General features: G+C 36.7%; 1 protein-coding gene across 6 annotated transcripts in view; it reads right to left on the bottom strand.

Annotated features, from left to right (window-relative positions):
• Window positions 1-18,130, bottom strand: part of LOC115977623 (disease resistance protein At4g27190-like) — a 42,968-nt gene that overhangs the window by 5,021 nt on the left and 19,817 nt on the right. For 4 of the 6 annotated variants that reach the window (XM_031099590.1, XM_031099587.1, XM_031099591.1 and 1 more), the window contains one exon: window positions 16,333-16,415. In XM_031099590.1, coding sequence (XP_030955450.1) covers window positions 16,333-16,393 — 61 coding nt within the window. In that variant the 5' untranslated portion in view covers window positions 16,394-16,415. Of the gene's footprint in view, window positions 1-16,332; window positions 16,430-18,130 lie in introns of all 6 variants that reach the window. The other 2 variants (XM_031099589.1, XM_031099592.1) reach the window with 2 other exon arrangements.

The raw sequence follows: 18,130 nt of genomic DNA, 5'->3' as shown, positions 1-18,130 counted from the left end.
TAAAAAAAAAAAAAAAAAAAAAATTGCCCAATTTAAAACTCAAGTTTCAAAAAATCGAGTTCAATGGAGAAAAAACTAATAACAAAACTCTAGTTTCTTGATAAGCAACTCGATATTTTAAACCTCGAGTTTTGTTTAAATTAGGAGCACCTGGTTCCATTTTTCAAAAGTGTTTTTCAAAAGTATTTGCCCACGTGGAATTTGATTTATCAAACATCAAGTTCCTTTTACCATTTCCGACCCAAATCTCTCATCTCGTTTCTCACTCTTTGTTCTCACTCACTCTCACTCTCATCTCTCTCAATCTCTTAGAAAACCCAAAAAAGGTGTTAGGAACCTAGTGGTTCTTAATGGGGGACAAATAGGAATTGTAGGAGAGTGTATGGGAATGGTGGGGAAATTGACTTAATTCGAATTAGTCACTTTCAATAGAGAGAGAGAGAGAGAAGAAATACACTAAGCAAGAGATTGATTTATTCTTCAATGATATCTAATGTTGAATTACAATTATGTATTTATAGGAGACTAACTCTAATCTCATTAGCCCACAACGCTCAAGATAATTGGCTAGTTAATTCAACATGTGCTCTATAAATTAAGCCATGTATTAAATGAGCTACATGTGCTCAAATCCTAACAAACTCATCATTATCTCAACCAACTAACTAACTAACTAATAAAAGAGATTACAATTATTTCATATTCCTAACATATCCCTCCCCTTGAAAACACCTTGCCCACAAGGTGGTGTTGTGAAATGACACCTTCATTAGGGGAAACCAGCCACATTTCAATACTCCAAAGCATCTTGAACATTGAACACACCAACTACTTCCAAGCACTTTGCCACTGCCCATAACTTGAGCAAGTAGATCCCATCCTTAACTAGATCAACAAAGGAGCACCAAGAAATCTTTACGACGTGGCCTTTCTTTCTATCAAATACCAAACCTCTAACCATAAACTTTCAAACAAATGACCACCCATGCAACTCACATGAGTAAGGAGATGATTGTCCACAAACTGCAAATAATGTAGTAAATGGATCCAACTGATCACATTCCCATGAAGCCGATATTGAGGATAAAGAGTTTCTTGAGAGCAATTTTTTTTTTTTTTTTATAAGTAATAAGAATTCATTGATAATAAAAATAGAGACACCCAAGCACACAGGGAGTATACAGGGGTGAACAAGTCAAGAACGAAAATTACAAAAGTCAAGTAAATCCAAAATAGAAAAAGGATGGTTTCTCCACACAGAGAACCATTCAAGTAAGGTTCGGATGAAAAGAAGCTTGAAGTCAGGCATAGCACGCTCAAAGTCTTCAAAGCATCTACTATTCCTCTCCTTCCAAATACACCACATCAAACAAAGAGGAACGACCTTCCAAATAACTCCATGGCGGTGGCGACCAAAGCGACCTTGCCAGCAAGCAAAGAGCCCAACAACAGACAAAGGCATGACCCAACACACTCCAAATAAACCAAAAACCATATCCCATAACTCCGAAGCAACCGGGCAATGAATGAAAAGATGGTCAACACTTTCACTATTACACTTGCACATATAACACCAATCCAAAATGCAAACCTTTCTTTTCCTTAGATTGTCAATAGTCAAACATTTCCCCAAGGCTGCGGTCCAGACAAAAAAAGCCACTCTAGAGGGGATCTTCTGCTTCCAAATGCTTTTCCAAGGGAAAAATTACTCACTATGGCCAACAAGAAGATGGTAGTATGCACTAACCGTGAACCCCTTACTCTTACAAGGCAGCCAATATCTCTTATCCTCCTCGATTCCCCTTACAGGAGTGCTATAAATGGAATTGATGAAGCTCCTGAAAGCTTCCAATTCACGATTATGCACCTCCCTACAAAACTGAATCTCCCAATGGAAGACTCCATTGGAGAACCTCATTAGATCCGCCACACTTGCCTCTTTGCTACAGCTGATCCTATATAATTCGGGATAGCGGACAGCAAGAGAGGAAGTCCCACACCAACGATCTAGCCAAAACTGCACTTTTGAACCATCTCCAATATCATACATAATAAACCGAGATAAAGAGTGCCACCCCCTGCTAATATTTTTCAACAAACTAACACCGTAAGGACCAGAGGAAGAGCTAGAACACCAACCACCCCAATCACAACCATACTTTACCTCTATCACTTGACGCCAAAGAGCATTGAGAGCAATTTCTATATCTTCACAACCTTTAAGATCCCAACACACACCCAAGTCCTTACAAAAATTATGATCATCATGTTTATTAAACCCATCATTTATCCCACTGTAGCCACCAAGAAAAGATCATCTACTTTAAATTCAATTGCATTACCACCAATGTGCGTGGCTATTAATTTCATGACTTCATTCTTGATTACATGAGCAGCCCCATTTGCTGAAGCATGAGTTTGGCCATAGTTAAACACCATTGGATCACTGGTATCCATGCCAACAACAACAACTTCATGCATTGTGGATTCTTGGATCATCATCACCTTCTTTGTTGGTTCTTTGGACTGAACTTCAAGGGCAGCATGTACATGGATATCATCATCCACTTTGGCACAAAAATCAACATCCCAGCTTGCAACAACAGCAATAGATTCTTGGAACTTGACTTGTTCTTTGAGTTCCATTGAATCAAGACACTTTTAACTCCTCTTCAATCATGTTCTCAAGATCCTGTTGCAATCTTGAGAGCTCTTCTTTCATGGCCTGTTTAGACTCGGCCAAGGCCTTAACCTTTTCTAAAACATCCTTGACATCCTCTGAAACTTTGTTCACAATTTGCCGTATTTCTTTCCAAAGATCTCTTTGGTCACATTCGCTCGTCTCAAGATCGTCGGCTCTAATACCAAATGTTAGGAACCTAGTGGTTCCTAATGGGAATAGATAGGAATTGTAGGGAAGAGTATGGGAATGGTGGGAAAATTGTCTTAATTCGAGGTAGTTACCCTCTATAGAGAAATAGTAAGAGAGAGGGGAAATGCACTAAGCAAGAGATTGATTTATTCTTCAATGATATCTAATGTTGAATTACAATTATGTATATGTAAGAAACTAGCTCTAATCTCATTGGCCAACATAGCACAAGATAATTGGCTAGTTAACTCAACATGTGCTCTTTGAATTAAGCCATGTGTTAAAAGAGCTACATGTGCTCAAATCCTAACTAACTCATCTTAATCTCAACTAACTAATTACCTAACTAAAGGGATTACAACAATTATTTCATATTCCTAATAAAAGGCAATCACCCACAATCTCTCTAATCCCTAAATCTCTTCTCACTCTCTCTCTCGTCTCTCTTGATATCTCAAAAAAATCGCAATCACCTTAATCTCTCAAGCTCTCACACATTTTGTTTCTCAAAATCCCTCTCACTCTCGATTCATTCTCACTTAAAATCCCTAACACTTTTTCAATCATTGTTGCCCCTCTCATCCTCGTCTCCTTTTGCTATTTCCCACAATTTGAAAGCAGGCTTTGAGACCCTAAGGTACAGACTCGTGCTCTATCTCCTTGGTTCTTTTTTTTTTTTTTTTGGCTAAAATACAAAATTGACCCTCTAGCTTTCTTCAAATTTCAAGTCTGTTTGAATACCGCTTATTTTGCTAAAAATTAAAAACAATAAAAAATAAATAAAAAATTTACTGTTCACTCTTTCTTTACTGTTCATATGCCTTGGTGCACTGTTCATGGGACATGAACAGTGCACCAGGCGCTGGTCTTAAAAAAAAAAAAAAAAAAAGAAACGTAGACGCAAACGTGGGAAGCGCAAAACGCACTTCCCAAACGCACATTTCATTTCAGTCCTCTAATTTTACTTTCGTTCATTTCAGTCCTCTAAGTTTCAGATTTATTCAATTAAAGCTTTTCCGTTAACTTTTGTTAAAATTTTTTGATAAAAAAATCTGGAAAATATTTTTCAATCATTAATTGAATTTTTTTAATTAAAAAATTTGAAAAAAAATTTTATAAAATTGAAAAATTAACCACAACATATAACAAAAGTTAATGGAAAAGCCTTAATTAAATAAACTTGAAAGTTAGAGGACTAAAATGAACAAAAGCAAAGTTAGATAACTGAAATGAAATTTGAAGAAACGTAGAGAGTCAGTCTTGCATTTTACCCTTTTTTTTATACTTATTATTTTTTCTTAATTTCAAGTGTTTTTAGTTACCGATTTGGTTCATTCAAGTAAAAAGATTGTTTTCTAGGTCGGTTTATTTTGTACAGAAATAGATATGGCAGGTCAGGGTCTGTAAGATTTTACAGGCTAAGAGCTTCAATTTCCACATTGAAGATGTAAATCCCCATGGAATTGAAGTGATCATCTTTAATTTAGTGGATTTATTATTATTTTTGGACAGTTAGAAGGCTATACTTTTCAAAATGACCATGTAACTGGTTCATGGATTTTTTATTTTTTAATTGGGAAATTGCACGTGCATCCCATGGGTCGTCGCACATGCATGCAACTTTTGAATGATGTTCCAAGTATGATATGTAATTGATATGCCATGCGAATGATAGTCCAAGCCCGAAGCGTTCATTATTTTCCTTTGCTATATCTTAAGGATTTTCCTTTGCAATATCTTAAGGTGGATCCAAGTTTTACTTCAATAACCTCGTGTTTTTATCAAGGTCATGATATAAGAATCCATATATCTTATCATCATATGACTCTCCATCATAGTAAACATAGATATAAATTTGATCCATCACAAACCTATTCAAGTTAAATGCAGTTTACAAATGGTTGGCAAGAAATTAAAAAAAAAAAAAAAACATCATGTCCTTCCATTAAAAATACAGACATTTATATTCAAACAAAGTAGTAACAATTACCAAACAACACACAACCAATTTATATGCATTTTTATTAGTCTGGTTATAATTTTGAAAACAAAACAAAGTTTTCCCCACCCACAAATGATCCCAACTTCAAAGCATTTTTTTTAATCATGGGTATCTTTGTTTTATATTAAAAAAAACAAAGATTAACCCCAATGTATAATTTGTTTACAACCTCATCCATCCAACCCCAACATCGCCACATTACCTATAACAAATAACAACACCCCATGCAAAATCCATGCACATTTCAACATACCATTCAAACAAAACTCATTACATACAACCAAAACCCATACAAAGCCTCTTACATGCATATAAAACCCCTCGAAAAACTCATGCACATATTCAACACTTCAACCTAATACAGTTATTGAATAAAATATAAACACTAAATATGAACAAATACCAAGAAAAGAAAATGTATATCATCTAGATCTAAGAAAACAAAAATTAAATAAACTAGATCTAAAACAATCTAAAAACCTAGAGATATTTACCTTCAACTATATCAGAACTCATAGGAGTAAGAATAGGACTTTAAGGCTTTGATTAATAAAAGTGAAAATGAAGAGGAAGGAACAGAGAGCTCTTCAAAACAGGGCTACTGCAATTAAGATCTGTGGATAGGCAAACTGAGTTGACCTGCTCTAGGCACGAATACTAAGATTTTAAACAAAACTCAATTTTCAAGATATTGAGTTTGTTTTTATGAACTCAATTTCTAATGAGTTCAGGTCTGGCACATAATTTAAAACAAACTCAATTTTAATGTCATCGAGTTGCTCTTCAACAAACTCGAGTTTAAGGAACTCAAGTTCTTTTATTATTAATTTTTTTTCCATTGTAAACTCAAGTTCCAACTAGGCAGCTATTTTTTAGTAATCACCACATATATCACTGCCACCTCAGCCAATGTGGCCTAGAACTCTAGGATAGTGAAATTGAGATGTAGGCACAATCTGACATTTAGAAATTCAAGTTTCAAATGAAGGTTACCGCCCAAAATAGTTTGAAATGGGGTCTATTTGGCTAAATAACTAGCCAAAAAGTATTATACCAATACATCACTCTATGACTTTGATATCAAGTCACCATGGCAAATTAATCAATCCTAATATAAGCAAGAGGTTTATTATAGTAAGAGTAACATAAGCAATAGGGCATTATACAAAGAGTGGTCTAAGGGGAATCACCAATTTTACTGAAAATTTTCACATATAGAGGTAACAATCTATATTTAGCCATGACATGTTCTTAATTGATTATTCTATATTCTGCTAGAAAAAATAAAAATAAAATAATCATGAGTGACAGGACTTAGCCGATAGTGATGACCCAATCTCCAAAAGTGGTGGCGACTTCAATGTTGATTTTTGGCCAACAAGAGCTGCGACTAGGGGTGTCCACAGGTTGGGATTGTGCTCAACCCGCACTAGAACCAACAACATCGGGTGGAAGGCTGAAAGACCCACCACCAACTGCAAACAACCACGGGTCGATTCGGATCGGTCTTAAGTTGAGACCAGCAGAGGTTTTTCTCAATCTTTGGGCAGAAATCTGTATATTTTTGATCGGATATGAGTGAACACCAAATCTTCGCTGGATTTTTGCAAAAACCCCACATCGTGCCCAAATTTGAATGAAAACCTCCATCCATATCTGACTGAAAACTACCAGATCTTCATCAGATCTGACCACAAACAACCATATCGTCGCCCGATCTGAATGGATCTAGGTAGATCTGACCTTATTTCAAGGATTTCGTTGGTCAATTTGGGTAGATCAGGTTTTGGACCTGCCGAAGTCAATTCTTTCTGCCTCAGACCCACCGCCAATTGCCTCCCTGCTCGGAACGAGTTGGTTCCAGTTTGGGTGGCTTAGGGTTAGATGGTTCCATTGGGTCTCGATTGGGTTTGGACAGCCCTAGCTAAGACCAAAAAAAAAAAAAAAAATTGCTGCTCAAAGAAGACCTCTTTAACAAGGCATCCAATGTGATCTCACAAGGAATTGTTAGTTGGATAAGACCGCAATCACAACCTCAACACCTAAGGCATAGCTTCAACCTAGACCAAACAACACCCAACACCTAAGGCATAGCTTCAACCTAGACCAAACAACACCCAAACCCAGATCACATAGCTCAGTTCCCACCACACACATTCAAACCAGAACAAAGCCAAAATTAAAGGATCAACAAAAATCCAGCCTACCTAAACTAATGTACGACAAAGGGGAACAAGCCAAATCAAACTTGGAAGTTATGGACATCTAAAATCCTTAAGAATTAGAGTAAGGGTTTTTCACAAAAATGTCTAGACAAATGTAAGGAATATAGGGTTTCTAAAGAGAAAAAGGAATGGTTTGCCATTCCAAGGTTGTGAATAACTAGAGCAAAGCACTTGGATGTTTGGGTAGATTTCATGGATGGGTGATTTAGGGTTTTAAAGTATTTGATTTTAGGATTTAAAAGGTGACGAATCAATATGTGTTTGCACGGTTTCAAGTTGTTGAAATTTTAAGTACAGAGAAGGGGAGAAAAATTCTAAGCATGCCACCTAGGATTTCCATGGTATCACACTTTAGAGAAGGTCATATCACATGAACTTCAAATTAAGTTTCATAGAAAATATTACTTCTATTTATATAGATGACTAATACCTATTCCTAACGAAACTTTTTTTTTTTTTGGATAGGTAATGTAAAATATTATTAATAAAAAAGGCAACCCGAGTACATTGGGGATGTACTATGGGGGCACAAATCATGAACCATAATTACAACAACCAAGTAAAACAGGAATGAAAAACCAGAAAAATAAGACAACGCCACACTCCAATCATGGAGAATGTGCAAGAAGATAGACTTAATCTCTAACGTAGAACATTCACATCCCTTAAAGCTTCTAGCATTTCTTTCACGCCAAATACACCATATCAAGCAATGAGACACAAGTCTCCAAAAATCCATATTGCGATGACACCCAAATTTACCCTGCCAAGACTCAAACAACTCAATAACCTTATAACGCATAACCCAGTGGATTCCAAACAAGCAAAACACCAACAACCACAACTCACAAACTATAGGGCAATGAAGCAGAAGATGTTCCACTGACTCCCCACAACTCTTACGCATATAATACCATTCAAGAACTAGCACACGTCTATTGCGAAGGTTTTCTATTTTTAAAATCTTACCTAAGGAAGCAGACCAAGAGAAGAAAGCTACCCTTGGAAGAACCTTCAATTGCCATATCATTCTCCAAGGGTAGGACAAGAGGGTAGAAGGGTAGAAAGAACGACAGAGTCCTCTAACCTCAAAACTTCTACTCCTTGCTAGCTTCCAACAAACCTTATCAGGACCAAACCCCCACACAGTCAAAGAGCAGACCATATCCATAAACAGATCAACAGATTTTTATTCCCAATCTTGTGGTGGATGACGAAATTTAACATTCCAATGAATCCTCCTAGGAGACCAACACATAACCTCCGCCACTGAAGAATCCTTAGTCCTACTAATTATCCAAAAAAGCCTCTTGGAGGGTGCAATCCCCACACCACACATGCTTTCAAAACTTAACTCTAGTACCATCCCCCACATCAAACAAAAGGAGTTTAGATAAACTCAACTAGCTACTTCTAATAAATCTCCACAGGCTAACACTATAAGCACGTGTCACCTTTTTCGTGCACCAACCACCCCAAACATTCCCATATTTTGCCTCTATAACCCTCCTCTATAGAGCATCTGTCTCCATGCCATACCTCCATAACCATTTTCCTAACAAAGCAAAATTAAAGCTCCTTGACCATCTTATACCTAGCCCCCCAACCTGTAAAGGCTTACAAAACTTACCCCATTTAACCAAGTGTAATTTAGATTCACCACTAATTCCACTCCAAAGAAAATATCTTTGTAATTTCTCCATACGATTTGCCACCTTCCCAGGTATAGGTAGAAGGGAAAGAAAGTATGTAGGTAAAGAGGAAAGAGTACTTTTAATAGGAGTTACCTTACCCCCCCTTAGATAAATACATCCTCTTCCAACCTGCTAATCTTCGCTCCATCTTCTCTAAAATAGGATTCGAGATTGACAACTCCTTAAATTTAGAAGCTAAAGGAAGACCCAAATATTTCAAAGGAAGAGAAGATTGCCTACAAGCCAACAGCTCCACCAAAACATCTAGACTGTGCACCACACCAACAGGAACCAACTCAAATTTCCCCAAGTTAATAATTAAAGCTAATAGCTCCTCAAATCTAGCCAGAATTGCCCTCAAACTAGCTATCTGAGTAGGGTCAGCATCACAATAAATAAGAGTGTCATCCAAAAATAAAAGATGAGACACCTTCAACAATGTACCGGCTGTATTGCCTACAGAAAAGCTCGAGAACTGTACATCAATAGCAGCTACATCCAACATACGACTCAATGCCTCTATAACAATATCAAAGAGTAAACGGAGATAAAGGATCCCTTTGCCAAATCCCCCTAGAGATTCCAAAGAAATCAGATGGGCTACATTGAGTAAAATGGAAAATTTGACGGTCGAAATGGAACACATTATCCATTTTCTCCATTACCCTAAAAAAACCACAACACTGAAGCATATACATTAGAAAATCTCAACTCACATGATCATACACTTTCTCCACATCCAACTAACACAACACCATTGAAATTCCTGTCTTCAATCTACTATCAATACATTCTGAAGCAATTAGAACGGAGTCCAAAATTTTCTACCTTTCACAAAAGCATTCTGTGAATTTGAAATAAGCCCATGTGCCACCCTTCAAAATCGGTTAGCCAACACCTTAGAAATAATCTTATAGATCCCACCAACTAAGCTAATTGGCCAAAAATCCTTGACCTCCACAGCATCCACCTTTTTGGGAATAAGGGCAAGAAAAAAAGCATTAAAACTCTTCTCAAACACAACCTAAGTATGAAAGTTTTGAAACACTTCCATAATTTCTGTCTTCATAACACACTAGCAAGACTAGAAGAATGCCATGGAAAAACCATCCGTGCTAGGAGCCTTATCACCATTAAATCATCAATCACCCCAAACACCTCTTCCTCATCAAATGGCCTATCTAACCAAAAGGCATCTTCCTCAAAAAAACTAGAGAATTCCACATCATCAAAGACAGGTCTCTGAGCCACATTTTCATAATAGAGCTACCTATAAAAACAAGAAATACATTCCGCTATAACCTCCGAATCCGAAGACAATTCTCCATCCACCATAAGCCTATCAATGGAATTAAATCTCCTGTGAGTTAGCTATACGATGAAAGAATTTAGTCTTGTCACCTTCTCTAATACAAAGGACTCTAGATTTCTACCTCCAACAAATTTCTTCCATCAGAGTAACTTTTTCTAACTCACCACGGACTCTTTCCAAATCCAACTTTCCCTACTCCATTAGACCACGATTTTCCTCAATCATCTCCAGATTACTAAGATCCTTCCACAATTTTTTTCACCCATTCTTCAACATTTCCCAAAACCTCTACATTCCATCTTTTCAATTCATTTTTCAAGAGTTCTAGTTTATTAGCCAGAAAAAAACTTGGACCACCTTGGAAATAATAATAATCGCACCCTCTCCACAAAACCATCATCCTTAAGCCACGTATTCTCAAATCTAAATGGCCTCCTACCTCTGAAAAGAACCACCCTCAAGAACAATCGGAAAGTGATCCAATAACAACCTAGACATCCGTCATTGAGAAACAGTTGGGAACTTATCCTCCCAATTGGCAGAGAACAAAAATCTGTCCAGCCTAGCCTTCAAAGCAACTTCTCAAGAACTCGACCAAGTAAAAGTTCCCCCTTGCACCAGGAGATCAATGAGACCTTGCTCCAAAATAAAATTGGAGAGCTCCCGCATAGTAGCAATAAAAAAGGTAGAACCAAAACGTTCAGAAGGAAACCTTACCACATTAGAGTCACCACTCACCCACCATGGAACATTCCACCAACTACTCAACCCAAATAATTCCTCCCATAAGAACCTCCTGTCTCTCAGTGTGTTAGGACCATAAACACTAGTAAACGCCCAAACGAACTGATCTGCCACACTTGTAAATTTACAAGACACTGAAAATCGTCCCACCGCTTCCTCTGCCTTATTCACAACTCGTGTGTCCCACATCAATTACCCCCCTCCAGAAGCTCCGCAAGCCTAAGTATGACCAATCAACATGTTAACCACCCCACAAACTATGCAACACAGCTCTGGTTATCAACTCCGTTTTAGTTTCTTGAGACAAACAACATCTGGCCCCCATTTCCTAATCAAATTTCTAACTCGAAGTCTTTTATCCATGCTCATTCAACCCTCTAACATTCCAAGAAATAATCTTCAAATTCATTTATGAACCACAACAACCTGCTCACTACTTGCATTCCTTAGTTTAGTTGACCATACTCAACATTCAAAGAGGACATTAAGTTTTTCAATTCCCGCTAACCTTTCTGCGCCAACTTGACCAGCTTCGCCTGATCACCTACCACATGTTGCTGTTTATTTTTTTTCATGGCCTCTAGAGCTAAAAACAATCTCATAATTTGCTCCTCAAAACCTTCCAAAGAAGTCCCTGCAGATTTCCTCAATGCCTTAATCCGATTGATTACCCATTGTGATAGCTGATTGCTATCAACATTCTCCTTACACCCAAGCTCCTTCACAGAACTATACTCCATCTCCAATGGGACTATTACGGCCAAAGGTACCAAAACTAGAGGCTCACCACCTCTCTCCCAAGTCATCGACCTTTCATCAAATTCCCACATCTCATCTTCTGACCCAGTAACAACAGACAAAGAATCTACTAACCCATTGCACTCATCTGCCCAGCTAACCATATGCCCTTCATTGACAACAGAATTATTACCTATTACAGCTTGTCCCTCCATGACTGAACAATCTGAATCGCTCTCTATTGACCAATAAAGCAACAATTGAAGCACTATCTCTGTCCATCACACAATTGTAACATCCAATCATTGGAATTACCCCATGATTTATCCAAGTCTTCAACCAATTCCCTAATTGCAGGGTAAGAGTGATGGACCCCCTCAATATCAAGATTAGAAGACTCGGGAACATTAACCATAACTTCCGAACCCACAATTTCCTCACCCCCATCATTCGACACCACCTGAGATGACGAAGTCACCACTGCTGCCACCATCGGATTGCTAGATGCCTGAGACAACACCATTGCTGATATCTGCTTGAATGATGCCTTAGCCACCTCCATTGGCAAGATCAGCACGGTGGATGTCTTTGTAAGCCAGCTCGGAATCAACTGACCACTGTAGTCACTACTGCCTGGAACTTCCAGCACCAATAAGGCAGATTTCATGACCAATGGAACCATCAGACTCACTTCAAGTCGACCTGCTGGCGGAGGAGAGACCACAGAGCTCGTGGGTTGCATCGTAGAGTTCATAACACTCACATCTAAGCTCAGGCCAAGAAAACATGACGTCTTAACCCCTTCTCAAACATTTGGGCTCGTAATTGCTAGGCCAAGTTTGTCATGGAACAATCACCATCCTCATAAACACTAAGGCTTGACAAACACGGGCCAGAATAAGTCTTATTAATACCCATTAGGGGTAAGTGGGCTTTTGAAGTCAAAGGGCCCATCCCCATAGTATCTAACTAAGTAGATTTAGTCCCCTTGCTACCCAATTAACAGCTTGTGCACCACAGTTATAACAATCCTAGGATACCCGCCTCTTTCCATTCTCATTCACTTCCACAATCAGGACCTTTCCCTAACCATGACCTAATTTCTCGCTCCTTCCCAGTATCAACATCTTTTGAATTCAAATTAAAACTCAAAGGGAATCTGACTCTATTTCCTTCCAGAAATTTTGCCTCAATTTTATTCTCCCCATTAATACCATGCTCTCTACGCTCCACACCACCCATGGTTGACGAGAAAGATTTTCCAGCCTGATCTTCAAAAACCACCACCTGTGTGCTTTTTTCTCCACTACTCGATTCTTCTCCGCTTCTCTGATGAAGGGCTACTGTGAGTGATTCAACCTTGCCTGCACAGGAGCTTTCACCATTTCTACAAAAAACCAAGAAGAATGAATCCCTGAAAACTGATTAGACTTGGACAATAAAAATTTCGGACCACCCAACACATATTGGGAAGGTTCCAACATTCTTCTTAATTCAATCCCAAAGGCCCACCCAATGCATATTGGGAAGGTTCCAACGTTCTTCTTAATTCAATCCCAAAGGCCCTAGATCTCCTCCGTCCGCCTACTTTGAGCTCTGTCACTGATAAATACTAACCAAATGAGTTGGAACCCGTTGTTAATCTTAATTGGAGTGTCTTTGAGCTCTTTAAATCTTAATTGGAGTTTTGTTTTTTTTTAAAGAAAAGAAAAGTAAAGGGAGGGTCACATTCAAATCCATTTGCAAAGAGTACAATCACAAAGAGAACATCTACAACATTAATGAAAGACAACAAGGGAATGGTATCCAAGGCAGTCATCTAATCATATACAAGGAACCTCAAAAGAAACTCTTCGATTACAAAATTAGATTGCTCAACACCACCAAAAGTACTCATGCTTCTTTCACACCAAAGCTTCCACATAGCACATAAACTTATGATTTGCCATGGCAATGGAATCGTCCTTACCAACATAGCTAGAGCTCAATGACAGATTTTGGCCTGACTCAAACTATTCCAAAAAATGAAAAAACAAATGAAATTACTTGCTGCAAAGAGCAATGAAGCAACAAATGATCAATCAACTCCCCACACCTTTTACACATACAACACCAATAAACTATCAATAGGTGCCTCTTATGAAGACTATCAATTGTCAAAAATTTTCATAAAGCTACAGGCCACAAAAAACACCACCTTCGAGGTACTCTAGCACCCTAGATACTCTTTCATGGAAAAGAGTGGCATGTGGAATCACCTCAGAACATTATAATAGTGTTAAGTTAGCATAAGTCAGAGACAAAATAATAATCCAATTTTAACAACATGTTTATATACAAATAATGTTTATGTGTGTTAGGGTAATTAACTAATTAAACACTAAACAAACTTGCTGAAATAACAAGGTATCAGAGCCATCCATCCCACGCCACAAACCCAGGCAACCACAACCTACTAGATTTTCACTGCTAGAGACCATCACCATAGTCGTCTCTCATTGATAGTTCAAACCCCCCACACTGACAACCACAACCAACCGAGATTTACTAGCTAGGAGAGTCAAGTAGCTCAGGCAACTTTTTCGTGGTCAACGTGACATTATGACGATGCTACCTAACCACAATTCACCTGTGGGTCTATTCGTCCTCTAGTAACACACAACAACACATGGTAGTCCCCTTCTGTAACTCCAATTCTCACAACACCATGAGACCTCCCATCTTGGGTGCCAATTTGATCTATCATGGCTTAAAATCGTCCTTATTTGGTATGATTTGTCTCTATTCTATGATTGGGTAAGCTTTCCTTTGGTTGATATGTGTCTAGATTTGTGCCAGAAATCCCTGATTTTGGTTGGTTTCTAGTACTACATGGTATATGATGTAGGCAGAAGCACGCAAAAAACAAAACAAATTTGTTTCAAAAAGATAACCTTGAATCCACTAAGGTTCCTTGAATCCACATTTGTTAAGTTTTATCTAATTGGTATTTGCACCTAGTTAATTTGCAAAATTCAATATGTAAATTTTAAATGTGAATATTTTATAAAGACACTATCCATAATTGATGTATATTTTAGAGAAAAAATGTTCAAAATTTGGAAATTACTACCCAATCTTCGATCCTAAATGCTACTCCCTCCGTCCCAATTTGTTTGTCCTCTATTTCATTTTGGAATATCCCAAAATATTGTCCTGCTTCTAAAAATAAAAGTCATTAATTTACTAATATTCCTATTATACCCCTACTTTATTTTCAAAACTATTTGAAAAGAAAACTAACAAATATTTAAAAAATCAATCTAATTGGGGCACCTTTTTAGTTGCCTCATTAAGAATAACTCTTTTTAAAAAAAAGCTGATAAATTTATTTAAAGGTAGTTTTGTAAACTTATATATTCTTATAAGGCAAACAAGACAATAAATGATCTCTTAAAAAATTTTACTTTTCAAACAGGACAAATAAATTGAGATGGAGAGAGTAAAACTTAAGACGATTGCCTAGAAATGCTCAAAGATGTGAACCATAGCATGTAAATATTACCTTCTTAAAAGGTAGTCTTGAATTATGACCAATGATATGGGAATACCCTTATAAAGACTCAAGAAAAAACGTTAGCCACATCTAACTTATACCCCAAAAAGACTAGTCACAATTGAGGTTTCTTGTGGTCACTAATAAAACCCAGATCAACCCAGTGTATGCCCGATTGAGGTTTCATATTTTTTTTTTTTTTTTTTTCCCAGCCGTAACTTTTTGACTTTTCTCCTGTGAACAGTGCTCTCGTGCACTGTTCATGAGTCCCACAAACTACACTTTTCAGCAACTTTTTCATTAAAAATGGATCACACGGTACTATTCACACATTTAAAAATTATTTTACTACAGTGTTTTTCAGTTTTCAGCTGTATCCAAACGGACCCTTAGTTAATAACCAAATATAAAAAATAAAAAATACAAATAATACAAAGGCTGTCTCCTTTAAATCACTGTAATAGGCTCAGACTTGCAATAAAAGTGGGGCTATGAGGCCATGTAAATATTTTTTTTAACTTGTAACATTTATAAGCACCCAAATTTGTTAATTTTGACAAACATAATCTCACATTTTACTGTTTATAATGACTTTTTGTGTCTTATTTGGCTTAGAAAAATAATTTAATAGAAAATATACATTCAACAATGGTTTAAGCTGTTAACATCAAGAGACCCTATTGTATAAATATTTGATCTTATGACAATAATTACTGACAAGAATTTAGTTATATTTATTGACTTTCATTGTAGTTGCATTTCCTGACATTCCTCAAAAAAAAATATTTCTGGACATTCCTACGCTACCATGCTGGAAAGAGACTAGATTAAATTTCACAATTAATTGCACATAAGCTCCCATGATGAAAATAAGTTACAAATATCTGATGCAATGCATTTGAAGCAAGAAAATTCACATGGCCGAGCAAGGCTATCTTTAGAACATGTGATCAAATATTTTAGGCATGCCACATGTGCTTAATTGATTTAGAAGTTGGTTAGACATGTGGAATAAGTGTTGTATTAGAGCTACTTTGTAATTATTTTAGCATGTGACTAATTTAATTATACGTATGATTAGGAGTAGTTAGATACGATGATATTATCATTACTAACTTTTTGTAGTGTAAATAGCCATGCTATGCCATTGAAAAGATAGCTCGGATAATCAAATGAAGAAATTAATCTTGTGTTTTGGGTTGAATAATACCTCCAAACTGGCCACTCATTGAATTATATCTTCTTTGCGTGCAACATTGATGTGTCTGCATTAATATCTACATTCATAAGAACCTAAATTGCAGTACCTATAAAACATTAGAATAATACTTTGAAAATAAATAAAAAAACATATAAAATACTATCATGTTATAAATCAACAACATTTTTCTCCACAAGACTAAGTATTTGTTTTGAATCTACATTATCAAAAAGAATACACCTCAATTTGCTCTGGTAAATTTGCTTGAAATACACCTCAACTTTGCTTGAAGATCAACTTGTGCACATCTTTACAAAGTCATTATGTAGGAGTCGATTTGAATATATTTCTTCAAAGTTGGGCTTATATGATATATACATACTCCAACTTTAGGGGGATTGTTAGAGAGTTATTATTGCATGATTAGTAACACTGCATTGTCCCTCACCAGCTATCATTGTTGAGAATGTTCCCTATTTCTTGTACTTACTCTCTTATTCTTATATATATGGAATATAGTGTATGAGGGTTAAACCAGATTTTGAGCTCCTCGTTTTCAATTTTATTTATTGGATTCTCTTTTAAATACTTCTCTAACAAAATCGAATTAATGAAGTCAAACCATAGTCATCTAAAGGCATAGTTAGATGAGTAAAAATATATTTCCTAAAAACAAAAAAGTAACCATATATATTTTCCATTAAGAAAAAAACCATATACATGACACGATAAGCATTCCCTAGAATATTTGACATGAGAGATTAAAAAAAGGAAAAAGCTATAACTCCCCATAGGTTACAGGTAGTTTTATCTTAAAAACTAAGAATTAGAAAATTTGAATTAAATTATTTTGAATGGCGTGAGTCACAATAACTAAAAGTAATTTTTTCTTGAAAATAGAATTTAAATTAAAGTTAAAAAATATATAACTAAAACTAATTGAAACTTAATTTACCATACTTGAGATTTATCTGGACACTAAAAAATCTGTCATGTGAACACCAAGCGGTATTTTTTTTTTTTTATAAGTAAGAATGATATATATACGAAAGGCTACTCTATGCAGGAAAAGCATAGAGCAAACCAAAAATTACAAGAAAAGGAAAAAAGAGAAAAGAAACAAAAGAAAACCAGGCAGCAAATTAATTACAAAAGATAAGAGAGCTAAGAAAAGAAGGGAGAAAATCACTAGTCGTGAGCCCCCAAGCCTGAGACCAATCAAATAGAGTTCCACTAAAAGAAGCAAGCATCTGATCTCCGGAACTATCCAAGTCCTCAAAAGTCTGCCGATTTTGCTCCTTCCAAAGACACCATAGTAAGCCCAACAAAACTAAATTCTAGATATGAGACAAATGCTTCCCCAACCAGTTCCACCAACCAAAAAACAAATCTAGAACCGATCTAGGTATGACCCATGAAAATCCAAAAGTTGTAAAAACAAAGCTCCATAACTGATAAGCCATCTCACAATAAAGTAGTACGTGATCCACCGTCTCCCCACAACGACAACACATAATGCACCAATCTACAAAATCAAAACCCCTCAATCTCAGGTTATCACCCATGAGGATCTTATTCCAAGCTACAGACCAAACGAAAAAGGAAACACGCCGAGGGACCTTAACTCTCCAAATACCTTTCCAAGGAAAGGCAACAAAAAGAGAACCTCGCAACTTGTTATAAAACGACCATATGTCAAAATCCCCATTAGGCTTCAACTTCCATCTCATCTGGTCTCCAACATCCATTAAAGGAATATTGGCTCCCAAGATATGAAGAAAGTTCACCCCTTCAACCATCTCCCAAT

Source organism: Quercus lobata, chromosome 2, assembly GCF_001633185.2.
Source record: "Quercus lobata isolate SW786 chromosome 2, ValleyOak3.0 Primary Assembly, whole genome shotgun sequence".
NCBI classification, from domain to species: Eukaryota; Viridiplantae; Streptophyta; class Magnoliopsida; order Fagales; family Fagaceae; genus Quercus; species Quercus lobata.
The sequence above is the reverse complement of the archived record's forward strand: the minus strand, read 5'-3'. Positions and strand labels throughout refer to the sequence as shown.